The sequence below is a fragment of the Pipistrellus hanaki genome, assembly GCF_964339955.1.
Source record: "Pipistrellus hanaki genome assembly, chromosome: 1".
Lineage (NCBI taxonomy): Eukaryota > Metazoa > Chordata > Mammalia > Chiroptera > Vespertilionidae > Pipistrellus > Pipistrellus hanaki.
In genome coordinates this window covers 72,622,006-72,643,471 of record NC_140503.1, presented here as the reverse complement: position 1 = coordinate 72,643,471, position 21,466 = coordinate 72,622,006, and the positions used below count along the sequence as shown (strand labels likewise).

The window sequence follows — 21,466 nt, the reverse complement described above, 5'->3', positions numbered from 1 at the left end:
AAACAATATTTTACACCACCAAGATATTAAAAAAAAAAATGTGTCCATGGATTTATATACATATGTATTAAATAAGAAAATAAAACTCAGTATCACTTTAAAAATTAGTCCGGCTAAATAGCATTGCTGTGGTTATTACAATAGCATGGCTGGAGTTAAAATGCAAACAGGAATGAATTATACAATGTTAAGATAGGCCGAAGCTGGTTTGGCTCAGTGGTAGAGCGTCGGTCTGTGGACTGAAAGGTCCCAGGTTCGATTCCAGTCAAGGGCATGTAAATTGGTTGCAGGCACATCCCCGGTAGGGGGTGTGCAAGAGGCAGCTGGTCGATGTTTCTCTCTCATCAACGTTTCTAGCTATCTATCCATCTCCCTTCCCCGTAAAAAATCAATAAAATATATATTTAAAAAAAAAAAAGATAGTATATGTCTCTGTTCATTTCCAACTTAATCACTGGTAATTTAAAAAATATTTATTATTTTATTGATTTTTTACAGAGAGGAAGGAAGAGGGATAGTTAGAAACATCGATCAGCTGCCTCCTTCACACTCTCTACTGGGTATGTGCCTGCAACCAAGGTACATGCCCTTGATGGGAATCAAACCTGGGACTCTTGAGTCCACAGGCCAATGCTCTATCCACTGAGCCAAACCAGTTAGGGCAGTCACTAGTGATTTTATAATTAAACTCTCCTGCTGTTTTAAATTTAGATATTCCATTTGTATTATGAGTCCCCATATTTCAGTACTCTGAAGATGTTAACTAAGACCATTAAATGTTTAAATCTTATATAACCAATTAGATAAGAAAGTGGACTTTAGGGGCAGACTGCTGAGATTCTAATCCCAGCTCCCCAATTATTATCTATGTGATCCTAGGCAAAAGTCCTAGCCCCTCTTTCCATTAATTTCCTCATCATAAAATATCTATAGTAATATTTCCTGCTCCTATGATGGCTGTACTATAGGATTTAATGTTTTTAAAATTCTTACAACCATATGTAGCATACTGTAAATGCTATATAACATCAGCAGGCAAGTTAGAAAACAAAACCACATGCGTTTTTCACTAACAAAGAAAAAAATAAAGAAAAATGCCAGCTCTTTGCTTTTTGGAACTTCCTGTTGGAACTAGAATCCTACAGTCTCAGCTCCAAGAGAGTGGTGTGCTTATTCATTCAATAATTTGAGGGCCTACTCTGTGATGAAACTATAAATCAGATACAGCCTCTGTCATCGAAGGGCTTACAGTCCGGTTAGAGATCAGAACTTAAATCCACTTTTTGGAAGGATGATAACTCTTAAGTCCAGAGAAGTTGTGCCTTGCTCAAAGTCACGCAGCTAAATAGCACCAGAGATGAAACCAGAGCTGTCTTTCTACAACTCTCAGTTCAGAGCTCTTTCCAATGGACCACCCACTCTTATGAGCACGTCTCAGCTTCTATTTGGGGCTCTACCTAGTTTCATGAGCTTCCCTTCTTTGCACCCACCGCCAAACTGCTTCCAAACCTGAAGCCTAGGGTTTAGAGAAGAAAACGGTAAGCCCTTAAGAAAAAGCTGCGCGTTTTGGACCTCCACTGCAAGAAAAGGAAATGTTACTCTTTACATCCTGCAGTAACTCTTCCAGCTAAGTTGAGGCCATTAAAAAAAAAAAAAAAAAAAAAAGAGGCAAAGTGGTCTTTCTTAGGACCGAAAGGGCGGAGTCCCCGCCCCCTGATGCAGCTTGCAGCAGCGGCAGTAAAGACAGATGGGGAGCCACCTGTCAGAGGACTGTGGGCGGGGGCCGGGGCCGGGAGGCCAGGAGACCGGAGGGTGTGTGCGACTGAGCGCAGGCTCAGAGCAGACGGCTTGCAGAAGACGGGAGGTGACCGTCTAAAACCCTGGGAGCTGCCGGCCAGAGGCAAGGTAGTCACAGAACTGAGGCAGAATTACGGGAGGTAGAGGATCTGCAATGGGAGACCGCTAAAGTCGGCGGCTGCAGTCATCGGGAGGGAGGGTGACGCAGCGGCGCTGCGGGCGGGGGATGCTATGTCTCGCGAGCGGCCCCCCCGCACGGACATCCCCCGCAACCTGAGCTTCATCGCCTCGCTGACGGAGCGAGCCTACTACCGCAGCCAGCGGCCCAGCCTGGAGGAGGAGCCGGAGGAGGAGCCAGGAGAGGGCGGGGCGCGCCTCGGGGCCCGATCCCGCGCTCCAGCTTCGAGTCGCGGCCGCAGGGCTCGCTCTGCACCCGCCGGAGCCGGCGGGGCCCGGGCATCCCGTAGCCGCAGCCCCGACACCCGCAAGAGAGTGCGTTTCGCCGACGCGTTGGGGCTGGAGCTGGCCGCCGTGCGCCGCTTCCGCCCGGGAGAGCCTCCCCGGGTGCCGCGCCACGTGCACGTCCAGCTGCAGAGGGACGCCCTCCGCCACTTCGCACCGTGCCAGCCCCGCGCCCGCGGCCTGCAGGTAGGCTGGGGAGGCCCGCCTCTCCCCCGGGACCTCCCGGGCCCCGCCGTCCGCGTGGGGGCGCTTCCCTCTGGGCCGGGTGCTCCAGGCCACTTTGGCTTCTGGGCCCCATTCTGGCCGAGCAGACCCGGGGTCGGGCTCGGATAGGTCCCTTCCTCGCCCTGGCCCCGCCTCCTCTCCGCGGCTCCGCCCTCCTCTCCCCCTTTCGTCCGCAGGAGGCGCGCGCCGCGCTGGAGCCCGCCCGCGACCCCGGCTTCGCCGCCCGCCTGCAGGCGCAGCGCATCTGCCTGGAGCGCGCAGCGGCGGGCCCGCTGGGCGTGGCGGGCAGCGTGCGGGTGCTGGACCTGGCCTACGAGAAGCGCGTGAGCGTGCGCTGGAGCGCCAACGGCTGGCGGAGCCACCGCGAGGCGCCCGCCGCCTACGCCGGCCCCGCGCCGCCTCCGCCGCGCGCCGACCGCTTCGCCTTCCGCCTGCCCGCGCCGCCCGCCGGGGGCGCCCTGCTCTTCGCCCTGCGCTACCGCGTGACGGGCCTCGAGTTCTGGGACAACAACGGCGGCCGTGACTACGCTCTCCGTGGGCCCGAGCTCCCCGGCGGCGGTGGAACCCCGGAGCCTCAGGGGTGGATCCACTTTATTTGAGACGCCCGCGGCCGGCTGCGGAGGCACCCGGGAGCCGGGGGAGCCCGAAGACGCGGCGGGGAGGAGCGGGGGAAGTTGTCCAAGAGGGTCAAGTGGGGAAGAAATCAAAGGGGTGCGGAAGTGGGAAGGATCAAAGTCGGGGAGATAGAGTGGAAAACACCTGTTGGATGTGAGTTAAAGGAACCCAAGGCAGTAAGGAAAGGGGAGCTGAAAGCATGAGAAAAAAAAGCAAAAGGAAAGGGATAACGTTCTCTTCCGTGAATGGGAGAGCTTGCCGGGCCTAAGCAGTCAAAGGTTAAGATACCTCCCTGGGATTGAGGATGTATTCTGTATGAAGTCATCTGGCTCATTCCCCCAAGTTTGCTACCGCAGGTCCCCCAATCCTGCCCATCCTAGCTTTAATTTAGCCATAATTGCCTTGTTGAAGTTCTAGGAACTTGAACAAGTTCCCTAGACCCCGGCTTCATGATGGGATTCCCTTGTCACCCCTGATTGTCCCTGGCTTCAGTCTCAGAATTGGCTGGAGAGGGATGGCAGGTAGCAGTCAGAGCCCCTTCCTCCAGCCTCCTGACAGCCCTGGGGGTTAAAGGCAAAACCAACTCTGGGCCTATCCTTGCAGCCAAATAATGTAGCACCTAAAGGGCTGATAAACTCAGGAGCTTCCGGGAAAATGCCTCTTTCTGGGGTGCTTTCTAATGACCTATAAGCACTTTATGGACTGTATTTGTGAAGGGACAGTGAGTCCCAAGAACCACTAACCTGCTCCTTCAGAAGATAAGTCAGTCACTGACTAGATATATAACTTTGGACAAGGTCCTTCACCTCTCTGCAGCCCAGTTTCCTCCGTGGGAAATTGGTTTGGATTAGGCGATCTCTTACGGACCCTTGCTTTGACATTTATGATTTGTGAGTGGCAGAGTATAGATGAGAAGCCACATGCTCCAACCTACAGTTGGAGAGCTATCATTCAGAACACACAGAGCCCATAGCAGCTGATTGCGCTGAGGATAGGTCTTCCACAGCCCGGGAATCATCCCCAAACCAGCCTGCAACCTCTCAAACCACAGCCCATCCTCTGCCCTTGCTTTTTGCTCTGGCCCCAGCCTGGGTTCTCTGAGATAGCTTTGAAGAGGTCCATTTCTCTTGGGGAAGTGATGCTGGGAGGTCCCAAAGATAAACAGAAGCAACATTGGGAGCTCTTGAGAAAGAATTGTGGGTATAAAGAAGGGAAAGCATTTCAAATTAAGAATCAAACCAATTTGAAAATTAAATGGCTCCAGAAGATGGCAGTCTGCTCCATATTTTGAGCAAGTGAAGTAGGAAAGCTGCACTTTTACCCACTCAGGCTTATGCCTCATATTTTTTTCTAGTTAACTTCTGCTGGTTATTTTTCTTGTACTCTGTTCCTAAGCTCTTTGCTTTTCTTCCTTTTTTTTTTCCTGTAACTCCCTCATCACTTTCATTTTTCTTTTAGCATTATAGGGTTTTTGCCTTCAGTATCTCTATTTCCATTTGTCTCCCTCTCATCCTTATTCATCTGTGCTATTCCTTCTCCCTACAGAAGAGGTGGAAAACCTACCTTTTCTCCAGGGCCATGGTTGACCCACCTTCTTCCCTCAGGTTCTTTCTTGACAGTCTTCTAGGAGGGAGAAGAGTGAAAAGAAGCAGTTCCTGATGCAGATGAACAAGGAGCTTCCAGGTAACCAGTTCCCCGTCTCCTTTTCTATCACTGATTTCTCAAAGACAATTTTCTGCAACTCCCTTTTCTTTGTCAGAGAGAGTGCGTGGGCATGTACCCATACATGCATTTGGAATACAGTATAGGTCTTTTTACCATGACCCTCCTGTCTAAAGCCTTAATCCTTTGAAAAAGATGGCTGAAAGAGAGGAACTGTAAGTCATTCCTCAAAAAAATGGCCCTTTAAATATCATCCTTCTGGTGAAGAAAAAAGTTTAATGCATCTTATGGATCATCTTCAGGTCAAAGTTCCAGCAGAGTGAAGAAACTGTACTGGAAGCCACCAACCAATGCACTTATTAGTCATCAGTGAAGAGCCCCAGGGAGGATAATGGAGAGGGAGATTGGGTTGAGGCTCAATGTGTAGTAATCTCTTGCTTAATATGTATGCATTACTGTTATGTTGCATTAACAATTGTAATATTACACATTTACTTATCCACTAAAATCTGGTGTCTTGCATGCATTACAATATTACCCTGGTTTAGAGATAGGAAACTCTAAAAACAATAATTTGTTCAAGATTACATAGTTAGTGAATGCAGAGCTAGGATTATGAACCACTAGCTGTGAACAGGCCAGTTGCCTAAATTTGCTGCTAGAAGGATCCCTGACTAAGACATTGCTGGATGCTCTGTGTGCTTGGGCCCTCTCTCAGAGTCCCGGTATTAGATAAATGCAAGCTGGTTGGAGGCAGGGAACCAAGGGTAATCCATTGTTTGTAAGAAGTTACTGGCCCCATTCTCAGCTTTATAGACCCAGCTCTCTAGTCTTCTGGTTCTTCCCATATAGAGCTTCCCCAGGGCCTGGAGTAAGCTGATATGTCTCAGGAAACACTAGGAGTGTTAGGCATTGAGGGGTGAGGGGGTGGGGGTGGGGGAGACTTTCCTCTAAAGGCTGATGACTATGTGAACAGGAGCAATTTAGAGAATATGTCAGCCCTGGACTAGAAAACGCCAGAAGAGAAAATATTACCAAAGTCAGGGGCTTGGGTCCTTGAAACAACACAGCAGGAACACTGTTGCCTTTTTCTCTCATCCAGAAGTCAGATGTCTGATAGCCTTCCTTCTTTTTTTTTTTTTTTTTTTTTTTTTTTTTTTTTAAATATATTTTATTGATTTTGTACAGAGAGGAAGGGAGAGAGATAGAAAGCTAGAAACATCGATGAGAGAGAGTCATCGACCAGCTGCCTCTTGCACACCCCCTACTGGGGATATGCCCGCAACCAAGGTACATGCTCTTGACCGGAATCGAACCTGGGTCCCTTCAGTCCCCAAGCCGACGCTCTATCCATTGAGCCAAACCGGTCTCGGCATGATAGCCTTCCTTCTTTATCGCTTTGAATGTAGCTCATCATCTCTTCATAATAAGCCCTAGTTCCTCAACTTTCCAATCTAACTCCCACATTCCTTGCTTCTAACTTCTGTGTTTCTCTGGAGCTCCTCTGGATCCTTGTGTTCCATGGGTCATAGAATCAGAGACCTGTGAAAAAGGGCTTGTTTTTAGAGATTATTGGGTCCTGGCTCCTATACAGATGGGGATATGTATCCAGAGATGAAAATTGACTCCAGCAGGGTCAAATTATTTATTTGTTTGTTTGTTTATTTAGTACAGTTCAAGATGGGGTTAAACCCAGGCCTCTTGACTATAGCCCATTCATTCCCTGGCTATGAAACAGGCTTCTGCACAACCAGACCCACAGTTTTTCATGGCAAGGGATATCAGAAATGTTTCATTTTCTGCTGCTACCGTGTTTCCCCGAAAATAAAACATCCTTCGAAAATAAGACCTAGCGCATGGGAAGATAAGACATCCCCTGAAAATAAGACCTAGCGCAATTTTGGGAGAAAAAATTAATATAAGACACTGTCTTATTTTCGGGGAAACAGGGTAGTTTCCATTCTCTTCCCCATCCAGGCATAAAGAGAAACAAAAGGAACTGATAGTTTTCTCTGTGTCCCCATCTATGGGAGACACGACCCGCGTGGTTCAGGGCCCACTCAGGGTCCGGTTTCTGGAGAAGGCCGCACACTAAAATGAAGAGAGAGACTGGAAAAGAGTTAATTTGGGAAAATGGGGGCCAGGCGGGAAGTCTACCTCTAGTGAGAAGATTAACCCCTCTCTGGCCTTTTACCATTCCTTTTATTGAGATTCTGAAACAAAGACATCTCTTTGGTGGGAAGTTCCAACAACAGAAACTCAACTTACATTTACATATGATTAACAAATTAAAGTTGCCTCAACTACCACTATCTCAACTAGACAATGAGTTAAGAGTCTCATGCTCTACTGACTGAGCTAGCCGGGCACTTCTCAACTAGACAATGAGTTAATAGCTCCGGCCATTCAGAGCCATCAAGCCTGGCTAGCTCTTTTTACATTTTTAAATATATATATATATTATTGATTTTTTACAGAGAGGAAGGGAGAGAGAGAGAGCTAGAAACATCGACCAGCTGCCTCTTGCATACCCCAATGTACATGCCCTTGCCTGGAATCGAACCTGGAACCTTTCAGTCCGCAGACCAATGCTCTACCACTGAGCCAAACCAGCTTCGGCTCTTTTTACATTTTATCTCCAGTGACAATGTTAGGGGTTTCGGTTCCCGGCACCCATCTTTGCCACTTCTTTTGCTGATATCACTAACGTTGCTAAGAAGATTGCATAATCTACCCATTGAATAGCTAACCTGGATAGGAAAGGAAAGTTTGCCCTGTGAATTTACCATAAACTACTGTTCTCATCAGGCCCAGAGTCTCCCCACCCTCTTCATAGTGCAGCCCCAGTCACTGGGCCCCAAACCCACCAGGATTGTGCCTCACTGCAGCTTCCTCGTGCACCAGCTCTCCCTTCTGGAATAAAATTGAAATATGAAAAGAATATATCATCAGCTATTGAGAAGTATTGTTTGTTTTTTTGGCCAAGAACAGCAGAGACCCAGAGGTAAATTTTCTGGTCATCTCATTTCACTTGGTCCCTGAAGGTGGCAACATAGTTGTACTCACTAAAATGTGGGACTAAACTTGGCCTCAGGTGGTTAGCCCAAACTTTTACGCTTGAGCTTGAGCGAGGGCTGCACTTTTCAATGGTGTTTATGGGGGAGGTAGTAGGCTGCATGTGCCACTGGCCTGTCTCATTTCGTAAAAGACCTATTCCCTGTCAGCTGGAGTCCTTTGCCTATGTATTGTAAAAGTTGGTTGGGAAGGAGTTGAGCCGCCCAGGTATACAACACGCTAGTAAGATCCCACCACCATTGGAGCAGTACAGTAATAAGAAAAGTTATTGGGCCCTGACCGGTTTGGGTCAGTGGATGGACTGTCGGCCTACAGACTGAGGGATCCCCGGTTCCATTCCGGTCAAGGGCATGTGCCTTGGTTGCGGGCACATCCCCAGTCGCGGGTATGCAGGAGGCGGCTGATGGATGTTTCTCTCTCATCGATGTTTCTGACTATCCCTCACCCTTCCTCTCTGTAAAAAATCAATAATATTTATTTATTTATTTATTTATTTATTTATTTATTTAAAGAAAAGTTATCAGGGCCCCAGTGCCTTAGTGTCCTGGCAGCACCAGCTGCTGGTGCAGTTAAAGGGAACAGCTCGGGTGGGTAGAAGTCCCATGTTTCCCCCTGGGTGGGGGCTATTTTTCCTTAAGGGGACAATCCAAGTTACATTCTGCTCCTTAAGCACTGGAGAGAAGAGTAAAGCCTTTTTCCCTACCAAGGGCAATCCTAAAGCCAAAGATGAGAAATATGAGAGTGATGAAAAGCAAGGACCTCTGTCTAAAACAGAATGGAGCAACAGAAACAGACGTGAAAGGGCAGCATCCTTGAAAAATGTCAAGTTCTAGCATAGTACTGTCTCCACATCACCTGAAAGATGAAAAGCCCAGTTACCCATAAAGCTCTGGTGTGAGAATGATCAGATGCCTCCTCGTTACATCATAATAGCCGAGTTGTGATGTCGCTGCAGAGTATCCACTCTGGTACGTTATTAGTGAAACTACATATGCTGAAGAGGAGTCAACATGAGGAGCAGACATCCAAGGAGAGGTAGGTGGTGGGGCTTCCAGGGTTCACACCATGGCTTATTGCCTGGGGTCCTGTGGCTTCAGCCAGAATTGTTGACATTATGAGTATTCCTGGAAGCTGTATGTATTAGTTTTCTAGGGCTGCCACAACAAAATGCTACAGACTGGGTGACTTCACAAATTCAGTTCTAGAAGTTTGAGATCAAGTTGTCAGCAGAGTTGGTTTCATTGCAGTTCCTCTGTCCTTGGCTTATAGGTGACTTTTCTTACTATGTCTTCACATGGTCTTTCTTGTGTTCATGTTTGTGCCCGAACTTCTTATCATAAGGACACTGGTCATGTTGGATTAGGACTCCCCTCAGACCTCATTTTAACTTAATTACCTCTTTATAGACCTTATCTCTGAAAACATTAAGAGGCACTGAAAGTTAGGACTTTAACATAAGAATTTTTTGGGAGGGGGACACAATTCAAACCGTAACACTATACTTACTATTTACTCACAGGCAAACCACAGATGTGTTCCTACAAAACCCAAACTAAATGTATCCCTAACAACTTGGTCAATACTCAAACGCCCAAGGCCCTTCCATTTATACCTGACAGAATGCAAAGTATGATGGAAGGAAAGTCAGAGGAAAGAGATAGCAATCTTAACCAACTGTGATGCTGACAGGCACTCAGGGAATCCTCAACCTGGTACTGGGGTCCAGGTTCTTGTCACAGGATTAAGAAATGACTCGTTACATTTAGCAAAGCATACTAAATTTATTCATGTGATAGTATGCACTGAGAAGTGAGAGCAAGTGACCTCAGAGAACAAAATACCCTAAAGGAGTCTTGGTGGGAAGTTTTTCTTTTTTAAATAATAACGATTTTTTAAAATTATGTTACCAATTATTAGGTAGAGAGGAAGGGAGAGAAACATTAATGGGCTGCTTCTTACTGGGAGTCGAGCCTGAAATCCAGATATGTGCCCTGACTGGGAATCAATCCATCGTGACCTCTTGGTGCATGGAAGGACACTCAAATCACTGAACTATACCAGTCAGCCCCAGCCAGGCTTCATGAAAGGGTTTTATTAAATACTAGTGTCCTGGTGCATGATTCATGCACATTGAAAGGAAATTAATGCCCTAACCGGTTTGGCTCAGTGTATAGAGCCTCGGCCTGTGGACTCAAGGGTCCCAAGTTTGATCCTGCTCAAGGGCATGTACCTTGGTTGCCAACACATCCCCAGTAAGAGGTGTGCAGGAGGCAGCTGGTTGATGTTCTCATCGATGTTTCTAACTCTTTCCCTCTCTGTAAAAAATCAATAAAATATATTTTTTTAAAAAGAAATTAGAATACATATTTTAATATTGCTATTCGTCCTTTATAATTGAAGTGTCAACCAAATTCACAATTAACAATGACAGATTGAAACACGTGTGCATTGGCGCCAGGGCAAGGACAAGCTACATCAGCAGATATAAAAGCCTAAGCAACCAGCCAACCAGTAGTAGCTATGATAGTGATTTCTCAAAAAAAAAAAAAAAAAAAAAAAAAAACCTTTTTTTTTTGTCCTGTCAATTGTAAGAAATTGGTGAGGGGGAAGAGGAGGGACAGGTGGGCAGTGAAGGTTATGTCAGTAATGTTCCAGCCAAGACAAAAAATGGAAGGGGTACAGCTTGAGGCTTTGTTCCCTATCCTAACTTTCCTGCCTCGGTTTCAGTTTAAGGTTTTGTTTGTTTTCCTCCTCCCCCCATTTTTTACAAACACCTTTGACCATGCTTTCACATTGCTGGGGCTCCTTCAGTGCTTTGGAAGTAGTCTGTGAAACTTCCTTCCTAAGCTAGAGGGTAAATGTGCCTCTGGTCAGTCCTCTGTCTGAGCCATGCAAAGGGAGAGAGGATTTCTACCAATGATGATGGGGATTAACATCTCTACCTTGAGGATGACATGATGATCCCCCACTAATTCCATGGAAGAGCTGGGAGGCTTGTCGTCTTGCTAAAGGAGGGACCCTCACTTATCTGATATTATCAGCCTCTTCCTCTCTTCCATTCCCCAAACAGTCAACTCCATCTTCTAAAGCAGTGTTTCCCAAAGTGTGGTACGCGTACCCCCAGGGGTACGGGAAGAGTTTGGTGGGGATAATGCACTGCACCGTGCTTAGCTGCACCTAATTCTACGTTCTCATGAGTACGAGGGGTACTCAGCATTACGAAAATTCTAGAAGGGGTACACATATGTCAAAAGTTTGGGAAATACTGTTCTAAAGCTTTAGGGTGAATTCCACTAAAAGGGGGGCATCAGACTGTACTCAGAACTGGGGCAGAGGAGTTTCTTCTCCTTTCCTTGGGTTCTCCCTCTACCCAATCTGTCTTTGATTCTGCTCCTGACTCCTGGGAACTAATGTCTTTGAGACAAAAAAGGTGGCAGAGTTCTTCGCCCATCATAATTGCAAGCCTGTGATTAGTGATTCCCATAGTGACTGACTGAACCCTCCAGGGTTAGGCACTAAATTCCCATCCAGCTCTTGCCTGACTTTCCAGCCAAACAAGTCTCATTGTTTGGATTATAAGAAAATGATCACTCCACTGAAAACTCAGGGCTGCTGGTGCCTAAAGTTTCACTTTTCCCTTCCTTCATTACATACAAGCGATTGGGGCATTGTAATATTCATGATTGAGGTCAGTATATATCACCAGCCCTAACTTAAACCCCGTGGGATCAAAAGCTTCTAACTCTCAGTGGGCGGGGCTAAAGTTGGTTGACAGTTGTTCGTATGGAAAGTAATACAATTAATACTGGAAGAAAGAACTTGTGTATTCACAACTGTAAACCTACTTTGGCCCCACCCTGTCTGTCTTTCTGTTGCTTACTCCCATGCTTCTGCGGAACACTAATTTGAAGAAAGTGGGGCTGACTCTTAGTTGAAATTGTTACTCAATGTAACGAGGGAGAGCAGGGAGTTGGGCAAATACAGGGCCAGGAACAGAAAATAGCCGTTCAGTGACCTCAACAGGCAAAAGAGACTCTTTCAAAGACCAGCATAAGAACCAGAGTCACTTCAGAAAGTGCTGTTCCCAAGCTTTATTCATAAGACTGAATCTCCTAACTATGCAATCCTCTGGCCCAGAAGTTCAGAGTGTGTGAGATACTGTAGTGGTGGAAAGTCCATTTTATTGTCGCCTGTTTTTTTGACGGCGGAAACTAAGGTCCCAAAATATGAAGCAGAGCCCAGATCTTCCTTACAACGCGCAGAGAGGTGTGTTCCACCCCCCAGTTCGTTGGGAGCACCTGTTTGGTGCCAGCTGGTCCCGGGAAGCAAAAGGAGCCGCTCCCAGCACCGCCCCCGCCTTTCCAGGCGGCAGGACACCGGATCCGTCTAGCGCGCAGTTCCCGGTAGCTCCGGGCGCTGCGTTTGCAGTGACGCTGCTGAGGCCGCCGGCCCCTCTGCCGGGAAGGCGCGGCCCGTGCGCGAGGCTGAGGGATGCCGGAGGGACCCGCTCCCGGAGGGAACAACTGGAAGGGGCTGTCGGCCGCGCGGACGGCTCGGCCGGGCGCCGCGAGCTCTGGGGGGAACGGGGGGGGGGGGGGGGGGGGCCGGCCGACTCCGGAGGCGCCAGGCCGCGCGCCCGCAGGTCCGGCGCCGCGGGGTCGAGGGCGGGGCAGCCCGCCCCGCGCGCCAATGGCGTCCCGGCCGAGGCCCACGCGGCCAATAGCCGGCTGCAGCTGAGACCCGCGCAGCCAATGGCAACCCAGGGTGTCCCTCCGGTGCCAGCCTGCCCGCGTCCGCCAATCGGCGCTCGGGCCGCCTGGGCACCGCCCCTGGGCTCGCCCCGCCCCACGCGCTCCGGCTGGGCTGGACCAGAGGGGCGCGCTCCCGGGGCGGGAAGGGCATTCTTGGTCCCGGCCCTCGGCGCGGGGGGCTAGGAGCAGGCCGCGCCGGGCGGGAGCCCCACTTCCATCCCGGAGGCCCCCGCCCCTCTCCCCCTTACCCCCCGGCCCATGGTGCGAGGCTGGGAGCCGCCGCCCGGGCCGGACCGCGGTGAGTGACCCCCAGCCCCCCGGACCTTCCTCCCCGATCCCCCGGGGTGATCTCCGACCTGCGGAGCCCTGTCCCCCGCGCGGAGAGTAGCACTCGAGTTTCGAACTCGCCGGGTCGTCTCTCCTTTATCTCACGGACTTTGGGGTTCCCGGTTGGAACTGGGGGAGGGTGAGTGGGTGTGTAGGGAGGAGGCAGGCTGGATTGGGACGCCCTTGGCCAGGGGAGGATAGAGATTCGCTTGCTCCCTGGGGCTCATCGCCCCAAATGCAGCAACTTTTTGTTCTCTGACCCAGTTTGGAGCCTCAGACTGCCTGTGAAATGGAGGAGAGGAGAAACGTTTCCTTCCCAGGCCTCCCTCCTCCCCATGACTACCTCCCGGCGACCTCAACACACACAGAAACCTGGCCTTGCTTCTGGGGAGCATTGGCCTTTAGGAACGGAAGTTGTAGGAGAAACTGCCCCTTCTGACCCCCTACCCAGCCATACTCAGAACACTTATCAGGAAAGTGAGAACCCGAGTCCCAGAGAGGTGCCTGGTGCTGCGTCCTAGTCTGAAACTTGCAAACTGAAAGAACACTCAAGCCGAGACCTGTTTAGTGAGGTGGGCCCAGGTCGGGTGAACTTTTCACCCTACATGTGAAGTGCCTTTACTATATGATTAGGATAGGTGGATGGCAGTAATTGGAAAAAAATATAAGCCAGTCAAAGTTGGGAATTTTTTAAATGATGCATATATATCTAAACGTTGACATGAAAAGTATGTTCATTCACCGATCTTTTGGGGGTAGCCCCCCGAGTTTTCTTTGGATAAGCCTGCTGATTGGAGTTCTCAATCGACTTTATGGAATGTGTACAAGCAAATCTCAAATCTGGTTGCCTCGAGAACTTTTTAGAAGTACTGATGCTTGGGCCCCACTCCAGACTAACGAAGTCAAAATGAGGAGGCTGCCCGCTTTAAAGTTTCCCAGGTAATTCTAGCGTGCAGTCTGACATGGGAGCCCTGCTGCTCATTATCTGAGATTTTCAGGTTTGATTTCTTAAAAATATATTTTTATTGATTTCAGAGAGGAAGGGATAGGGAGAGAAATAGAAACAACAATGATGAGAGAGAATCGTTGATTGGCTGTCTCCTGCCTGCTCCACACTGGAGATACAGCCTGCAACCCGGGCATGTGCCCTGACCAGGAATCAGACCCTGGCCTCCTGGTTCATAGGTCAATGCTCAACCACTGAGCCACCACGGCCAGGTTTGATTTCTTTAAAGTGGAGTGAGAATTTTAAACTTTGAAGCATGCCAAATGCAGAATCCTTTTTAAGATTTTTACAAAATTGTTGTAAGTCCCCTGCCCCTCCAGTCTTTTACAGTTGCTCCTCGGGGGATTCCGGAGGAGCAAGGCCACGTACCCACGGGTCTTTTCAAGATGTAAACTCTTTTGTATTTTTCATAGGAACCCCTTTTTAATGCACTAATATTTCATTGGTTTACGTAATGCTTAATTACATTATTATATAAATATAGAAAAACAACGGCATAAAGGCATAAGCAGGTTTGGACTCACACATAACTGGCCCAGGTATTCAGGGTAGCTAAAGCAGATGATTCTGGCACACGAGACAGTAGCCTCCCAGACTCTTATCCAGTGCTCTATGGGTATTGGTCATATAATCCAGTGGGTCAGTGAAACCAGGCTCCTGGCGCAGTTGAACACCCCAACCTTCCACTCTCTCCAAATACTATCACCAACACCCACTTAAACTTTCTTGAGTCTTCCATCCATTTTTTTCATTCATTCACATCAAGCTGTTTGTTCCTCCTCCAAGCACTCACCACCATTGCCTTAATTAAGTTGGGAGAACATTAGACAGAGGTTCTAAAGCTGGACTTCTGAGCAGCCAGTGAACCTCCTGAGGATATATATAATGTGTAAGTGTGAATATTTATTTGGGGGTGGAGTAGTAGCCATAACTTTCTGAGTGCCCGTAACTTTTATCTGATTTGCAAAGAGTTTCATGATCCAAAAAGTTTAGAAGCACACAAATTGAATGTTACTACAAGTCTAAAGCCCTTAAAACTATACCATCAAGACACATTTCAGTCAGTACTTCTTCTCTGAATAACGATTTAGGGAATTCAGCAAGATCATATCTAGTCTTTCTAGCTGTCTCTTGCTTTAACCATAAGCCTAGGCTCAAGCCTAAAGTTATGAACATCTATTCCCCCCCCCCCCCCCCTAAGATTATATGAATGCCTAGTCTGGTAGTTTAAGGCTGCTCATTCTTTTCTGCCATCTGCCCAGGGGTAAGGAAAGCCCAAAGGGAAAGAAGAGCAATACCATGACTATGGCTTAACTTAAGCCACCATTTTGTATTAGGAAGTCCTCAGTAATTTGTGTTTTGCATAATTGGGAAAGTAGATGTACATTGTACACCAAATACGTTATTTATGTGACTGAATATTACATTGAAATATCAAGATGATGCCATGAGAATCTGAAGGATAGCAAACCACATACATGAAAGCAAAATGTTTCCTTCTAGCCTCACAGCCGTGCCTGCCGTATTCCCTATGTGGCAGTGTTCATCCTCATACTGGAGGATGCTACCTTTATTCCTTAGCTACATTTTTCTCATATCCAAAGTGTTACTGTCCTTAAAGAACAGGGTCCAAGATTGTAAGGGTGAGGGTGAATAAACAAAAAAAAGAACAGGACACAAATAAGGTTAAGTAGATGTCATGCGTTGCAATCAAAGAATTCTCCAGCTTAAGCTTGGTGTTGTTCCTGTGGGTTTAGACTTGACTGTGCAAGCAGTTCCTCACAGGCCACTCAGCCATGTCGGGGATGAATCTGGAGGGTGAAGGTGGAGCTACCATACTGGCAATTCAGCTGGCAATCAAAAAGGATTTATAACCAAATTATGGATTCAGTTCTCCTAAAGCAGTGATTTTTATACTTTTTAAAACAACAAAATCCTTTCTGGAGTTATAACCAACTTTCAAAATATAAGAACTAAAAAAAAAAATCACATAATTTTTCTCTTGCCTGTTAAAATCTGGACTCTGCAAAAACAGATTGAAAACTAATTTTAAAGAATTCATTTTTGCTTGACTTCCCCTATTGTCTAGGAGAAGCATTACCTTATATCGGAATCACCCCATGAAGCTGAAGTAATGAGACAAGCTACTTATTGAGCCTTTGTTCTAGGTATAACGTCAAGTGCATTTTTTCACTTAGTCTTAAACTTGTGAGTTATAAGGCTTAGAGGGGTTAAATTACTCTCTCTGGGCTGTGGCCCTGTGGACCGGCCTGCACAGTCCTGTGGACTGGCCTGTAGGGCCCCGTGGACTGGCCTGTAGGGCCCCGTGGACCGGCCTGCACCCTAGGAAGCAGCACCCTAGGAAGTGGTGGAGCCACTTCCACCTCTAACAGCTGGTTTGGGCCCTGCCTACACATGATACCTTGGCACATAGCAGGTACTCAGTAAAAATAGATAACTTTACATATACCCAGCAGTGTCTCCTTTTTAAAATATATTTTATTGATTTTTTACAGAGAGGAAGAGGGAGGTATAGAGAGCTAGAAACATCGATGAGAGAGAAACATCGACCAGCTGCCTCCTGCATACTCCCTACTGGGGATATGCCTGCAACCAATGTACATGCCCTTGACTGGAATCGAACCTGAGACCTTTGAGTCCGCAGACCCGACGCTCTATCCACTGAGCCAAACCGGTTTCGGCCACTGTCTCCATTTTTTACACATGAGAAAACGGGCTCATGTAAGTTTAGTTCAGTAACTTTTGTACAAGAGCATGCAGCTGGTGGCAGAATTGGGATTCAAACTGCAGACTGGCCTTATTTAAGAATCATATTTCTACCAACTGTGCCATATTGCTTGCATTTACCCTCTTAAGATTATTTTCAGTGTATGTTGCCTTTAGGTTCTGCATGGACTTCAGTTAAGTTTTGCTTATTAAAAGGGAATGGTGACATTGAAATGCTTCTGGATTTTTCTGTTCATCATAAAAAAAAAATCCCTCAACACTGCTCTATTTGTAACTTTCTGGACTTGAGATTTTTCTCAATTCATCTTGTAGCACTTACATAGGAATCCTGCCCCATCTTTAACATATTAGAAGTAATATTTGTTTCTAAGACGCACACAGGGAGCTGAATTAAAATTCAGTCAATATCCTGGGGAATAACATCAGCCGGTATTTCAGAACGAAGCATGGTCAGGGCTATTCCTGCAATCCACACTCAGAACCAGTGGTGCTGCAGGGTGTCTTGCAGGACCTACTCACAGTTAATGAACCTGCCCACCTGGGCCTGAGGAGGAGATTAAGAGCTGCAGGCTTCCGCCCTGTGTGAAGGGGGCTGTTACATTCTGAGGGGCTCTCTCGGCTCCCCGGAGAGAGACTGAGCAGTTGGAAGAGACAAAGGCTGCGGGGGAGGGGATAACCTTTGTTCTGAGGATGAGTGAGGGGAAGAAAACATTCCCTTCTCTCTACCCTAGTGGGGTGGGGGTGGGGTAAGCCCCATTTATCCTAGGTACCTGACCTATCTCATCCTACTGAGAAAGAAAAATTAAAGCAATCAGGTTTGGTTTTAGGGTTTAAAGGTACTATTACCCTCTCCCCAACCAACAAGGGCAAGAAAAAGGAGTGGGGACTGGGCAGAGGAACAGTGCTGTCCTACCTTCTAGAATCTAGATTTTCAAATGTATTCCCAACCTATCTCCACATTCTAGAGATAATAAATTGTTAGGAGCTAATGAGTTTATCACAAGAGGAGATAACTGCTCCTCTAGTTTTTGTAGTCAAGTCTTTATTTTGTGACTCTTGTTCCATGAATGTGGTGAAGTAAGTTTGTGTTGGAAGGGTAAAGGGTACATAAGGATCCTAAAGACAGATTTTCCTCTGGTGAAAACACTAGTCATGTGACGGGGTAATTATGGCTTTTTTTTCATACACATAATGGGAATTTTAGCCGGTTGTGACTCATAGGGTTATACAGTAAATGAGAAGTTGTTATGAGCACTTTGAAAGCAAAACAGTACAGTACACATAGAAAGTTGATTGTTTTAGAGTACAACATTTTGTTTGGTAGAAATTGAGCAGTGGGCCAAAAGAGGAACCCTAATGACGGAGCTGTTCCTTTCTTACAGCGATCTCTGAAGGGCACAAATCAGAAGGCAGCATGCCTCCTAATAAAGAGGCCAGCAATCTTAACACCTCCCCTGCGGGGCTCATCTGCCTCCCCCCAATCTCCGAGGAGCTCCAGCTTGTGTGGACCCAAGCAGCCCAGACCAGTGAGCTGGATGGCAACGAACACCTGCTGCAAACCTTCAGCTACTTTCCCTACCCCAGCCTCGCAGACATTGCCCTTCTCTGTCTACGCTACGGGCTGCAGATAGAAAAAGTCAAGACTTGGTTCATGGCCCAGCGCCTCCGCTGTGGCATCAGCTGGTCATCTGAAGAAATAGAAGAGACTCGGGCTCGGGTGGTGTATCACAGGGACCAACTCCATTTCAAATCCCTCCTCTCTTTTACTCACCATGCAGGGCGGCCTCCAGAGGAGGTGCCCGCTTCTCCGTTGCCACCTCCAGAGCAAGTTAGTCTTGGGATAGTGCCCCTGACTCTTAGTGAGCCCACCCACATGAAAGGATTGAAGGTAGAGCCTGAGGATCCTTCAGAGCCAATGAGTCACCTGAAAGCTAAGGAGCCTCTGATGGCACCTGGCAGCGGGGCATTCTCCCACCAGTCGGGATTTTGGCAGGATATTCAAAGCAGTGATCTCTCTAAGGAGCAGGCAGGCAGGGGTCCTGACCAGTCACACGGCCTAGGTACTGCTTCCTGGAACCACTCTGCAGCTGTCCACCAGCCACAAGCTCGGGACAAAGCCCCACCAATCTCATTACTTGCTAGTGGTTATAAGCAGGGGTCAGCTCGTAATGTGACTCCTTCCTCTACCTCTTCTTCCTCTTTCCAGGTACTGGCTAATGGAATTACCGTCACCTCTAACCCCTCCCAGCCACTGGGCTGTCTCCCACAGCCACTGTCACCCAATGAACAGGCTCTACCCATACATGTGGAGCCAGCCTGGCCCCAGAGGCTAAGGCCTAACTCGGTACTAGGTAGCATCGGCCCTGTAGAGTACCTTTCCCCAGATACCCAACGCCAGCGAAAGACCAAGCGAAAAACCAAAGAGCAGTTGGCCATCCTCAAATCGTTTTTTTTACAGTGTCAATGGGCACGACGTGAGGATTACCATAAATTAGAACAGATTACTGGTTTACCTCGGTCTGAGATTATTCAGTGGTTTGGTGACACACGCTATGCCTTGAAGCATGGGCAACTAAAATGGTTTCGTGACAATGCGGTACCGGGGGCCCCTAATTTCCAGGATCCCGCAACTCCCGCACCATCGCCTTCAACCCGCTCTTTGAGTGAATGGGCTGAGACACCACCTCTGCCAGTGCCCCCTCCTCCACCGGATATACAGCCCTTGGAGAGGTACTGGGCAGCCCACCAACAGCTACGGGAAAGTGATGTCCCTCAACTGAGTGAGGCGTCAAGGCTTAGCATCCAACAGGTACTGGATTGGTTTGATTCTCGTTTACCTAAGCCAGCTGAGGTGGTGGTTTGTCTAGATGAAGAGGAGGAAGAGGAGGAAGAAGAACTGCCTGAAGATGAAGAGGAGGAGGAAGAAGAGGATGACAGCGAGGAGGAGGAGGAGGATGGTGATGATGATGATGATGTGATCATACAGGACTGAATGGGGGCTATGGGAGGGCAGTCTTACTAAAAGATGAACCGACTTAGTAACTGTTTAAACAAAGAAACCACATTTTAAAAATTACCTTGTGGCAAAGAACTGAAAAGCTTTGTGTTTTTTAAGCTGGGGGAAAGGTGGATATTTTGAGGGTGTACCAGGGAGGATGAGCATAAGGCACAAAGTGAGGTGGGAATTGAATGAGCAGAAATTCAGGCCTTAGCTTCAATGAAGAGTGCTAAGGATCTGGTCCTTTACCTATGGGCTGGGTCAAGGCTCTTGTTCTCATCCGCTTTTCCCTTAGTATACTAAGGGTGGTTCTCCTTAGTCCCATGTCTATAGGAGGATTGGAAAGGAGGAGTCAAGAATTTTGATTCCAGTGCACCTAGTCCAGGGTTAGGGAATGTCCAGGCCTGCCAAGGCATTAAGGGGTGAGTTAATGAAATGTTTGACCCAAAGAGCAGGCAAATTTTTAAGTCTGTAATTTTGTGTGGCCGAAAAATGATGTTATAAATATCCTAATGGCCCTTGGCAGAAAAAAGGTTCCCCACCCTGGCCTAGTCCCACCATTTTTCCTGGAATAAGGCTGCTTTGCACCTCTCCTTTTCTCCACCCTTAATGCAGCGAAGAATCTCAGTATGTCCCAGTCTCACAAATTTCAACTCTTCCTCGTACCAACTCTATGTTTTACTGCTTCATCGCTGAGTTGCAGAAGAAGCAAGTATCTTTTTTCTGATCCGGGGACCACTTTGCCTTGTACCTTTTTATCTCTTTCCAAAATCCCCATTCTCTTCACTATGTCTCAGGGTAAATCTTCCCCATAGAGCTTGTGAAAGTTTAATACTGGGTGGAGAATAATTTAGACTGGATATTTATTGGAAGTGGGAATTAGGAGAGATGTCTTTTTAAAAAAGTAGAATTAGGTTACAGAAAGATATAGGAGAGGGGATGGTTTCTCCTGTTCAGAGGACTGCAGGTAGGCTCCAGGTTTGGTTTTACAAGCCTGACACCTTCCTGCCTAACTTGACAGAGGCTGATTTTTCGTTTTTCTGATGTTGGTTCAATTTTTTATTCAGAAAAGAGACTTTTCCCTCTATAGAATCTGTCTTGAGGGCAGAGATCATGGTCTTTAACTGAATTTATTGGTGTTTAAGAGTGGTTTTCATCAGTTGGGGGTCAGGTATAATGATATCAATGGGTTAACCATCTAGAAATAAGAGTGGAAGCCCCAAACTGCTAGAATAATAAAAAGGCCAAAAATAAAATTGTTTCTCTCTCCTCCACTTTGCCACTTCTATGCTTCAGAGATTAATGTAGCCAAATACATTAACATTCTGATTTAGTATGCATTTTATTTATTTTTGAAGCAGCAAGCTACATTAAGGTAAATTAAAAGAACAATAACTTGGCCCTGGCTGGGTAGATCAGTTGGTTAGAGCGTTGTCCCGATTCACCAAGGTTACGTGTTCAGACACCCTAGTCAGGGCACATACACATATCAGCCAATGCAAATTGATGTATCTCTCCCTCAAATCAATAAATAATACTAATAAAAAAGAACAACTTTGAAAGGCAATAGATCAGATCACTAGGCAGATTGTTTCCTATACCTGCTACAGCACAGACTCGTGCTCAGAAGATGAGGTGTGTCTGGAAATGCCTTTAAAAATAAACCCAGAGTTCCAGGAAAGGTAATGGCCTCTTAGTTTATCTACAAAACCATTCCCAAGATGTATTTGTTTCTGGCAGATGCTTGCTATCTTTACTCCCCCCCACTCACTACCCCCAATATTTTTGCTTAAGGCCTGC

The 21,466-nt window shown here is 47.3% G+C and overlaps 2 protein-coding genes across 7 annotated transcripts; both read left to right on the top strand.

Moving 5' to 3' along the window:
- The first annotated feature begins 457 nt into the window (after positions 1–457).
- Positions 458–4,722, top strand: PPP1R3E (protein phosphatase 1 regulatory subunit 3E). The gene is made up of 2 exons (XM_084863676.1): positions 458–2,445; positions 2,661–4,722. Exons 1-2 carry the CDS (start codon positions 2,029–2,031, stop codon positions 3,081–3,083), a joined length of 840 nt encoding a protein of 279 aa, XP_084719802.1. The 5' UTR covers positions 458–2,028; the 3' UTR covers positions 3,084–4,722.
- On the top strand, positions 4,705–20,940 carry HOMEZ (homeobox and leucine zipper encoding). 6 transcript variants are annotated; one of them, XM_084862977.1, is made up of 3 exons: positions 12,669–12,885; positions 16,437–16,662; positions 18,051–20,940. In XM_084862977.1, exon 3 carries the CDS (start codon positions 18,083–18,085, stop codon positions 19,658–19,660), a length of 1,578 nt encoding a protein of 525 aa, XP_084719103.1. In that variant the 5' UTR covers positions 12,669–12,885; positions 16,437–16,662; positions 18,051–18,082; the 3' UTR covers positions 19,661–20,940. The 6 variants fall into 6 exon arrangements, with proteins under 6 accessions (XP_084719101.1, XP_084719103.1, XP_084719102.1 ...); XM_084862976.1 differs by lacking the exon at positions 16,437–16,662 and adding an exon at positions 14,707–14,809; XM_084862978.1 differs by lacking the exon at positions 16,437–16,662 and adding an exon at positions 13,779–13,853.
- The last annotated feature ends 526 nt before the right edge of the window (positions 20,941–21,466 follow it).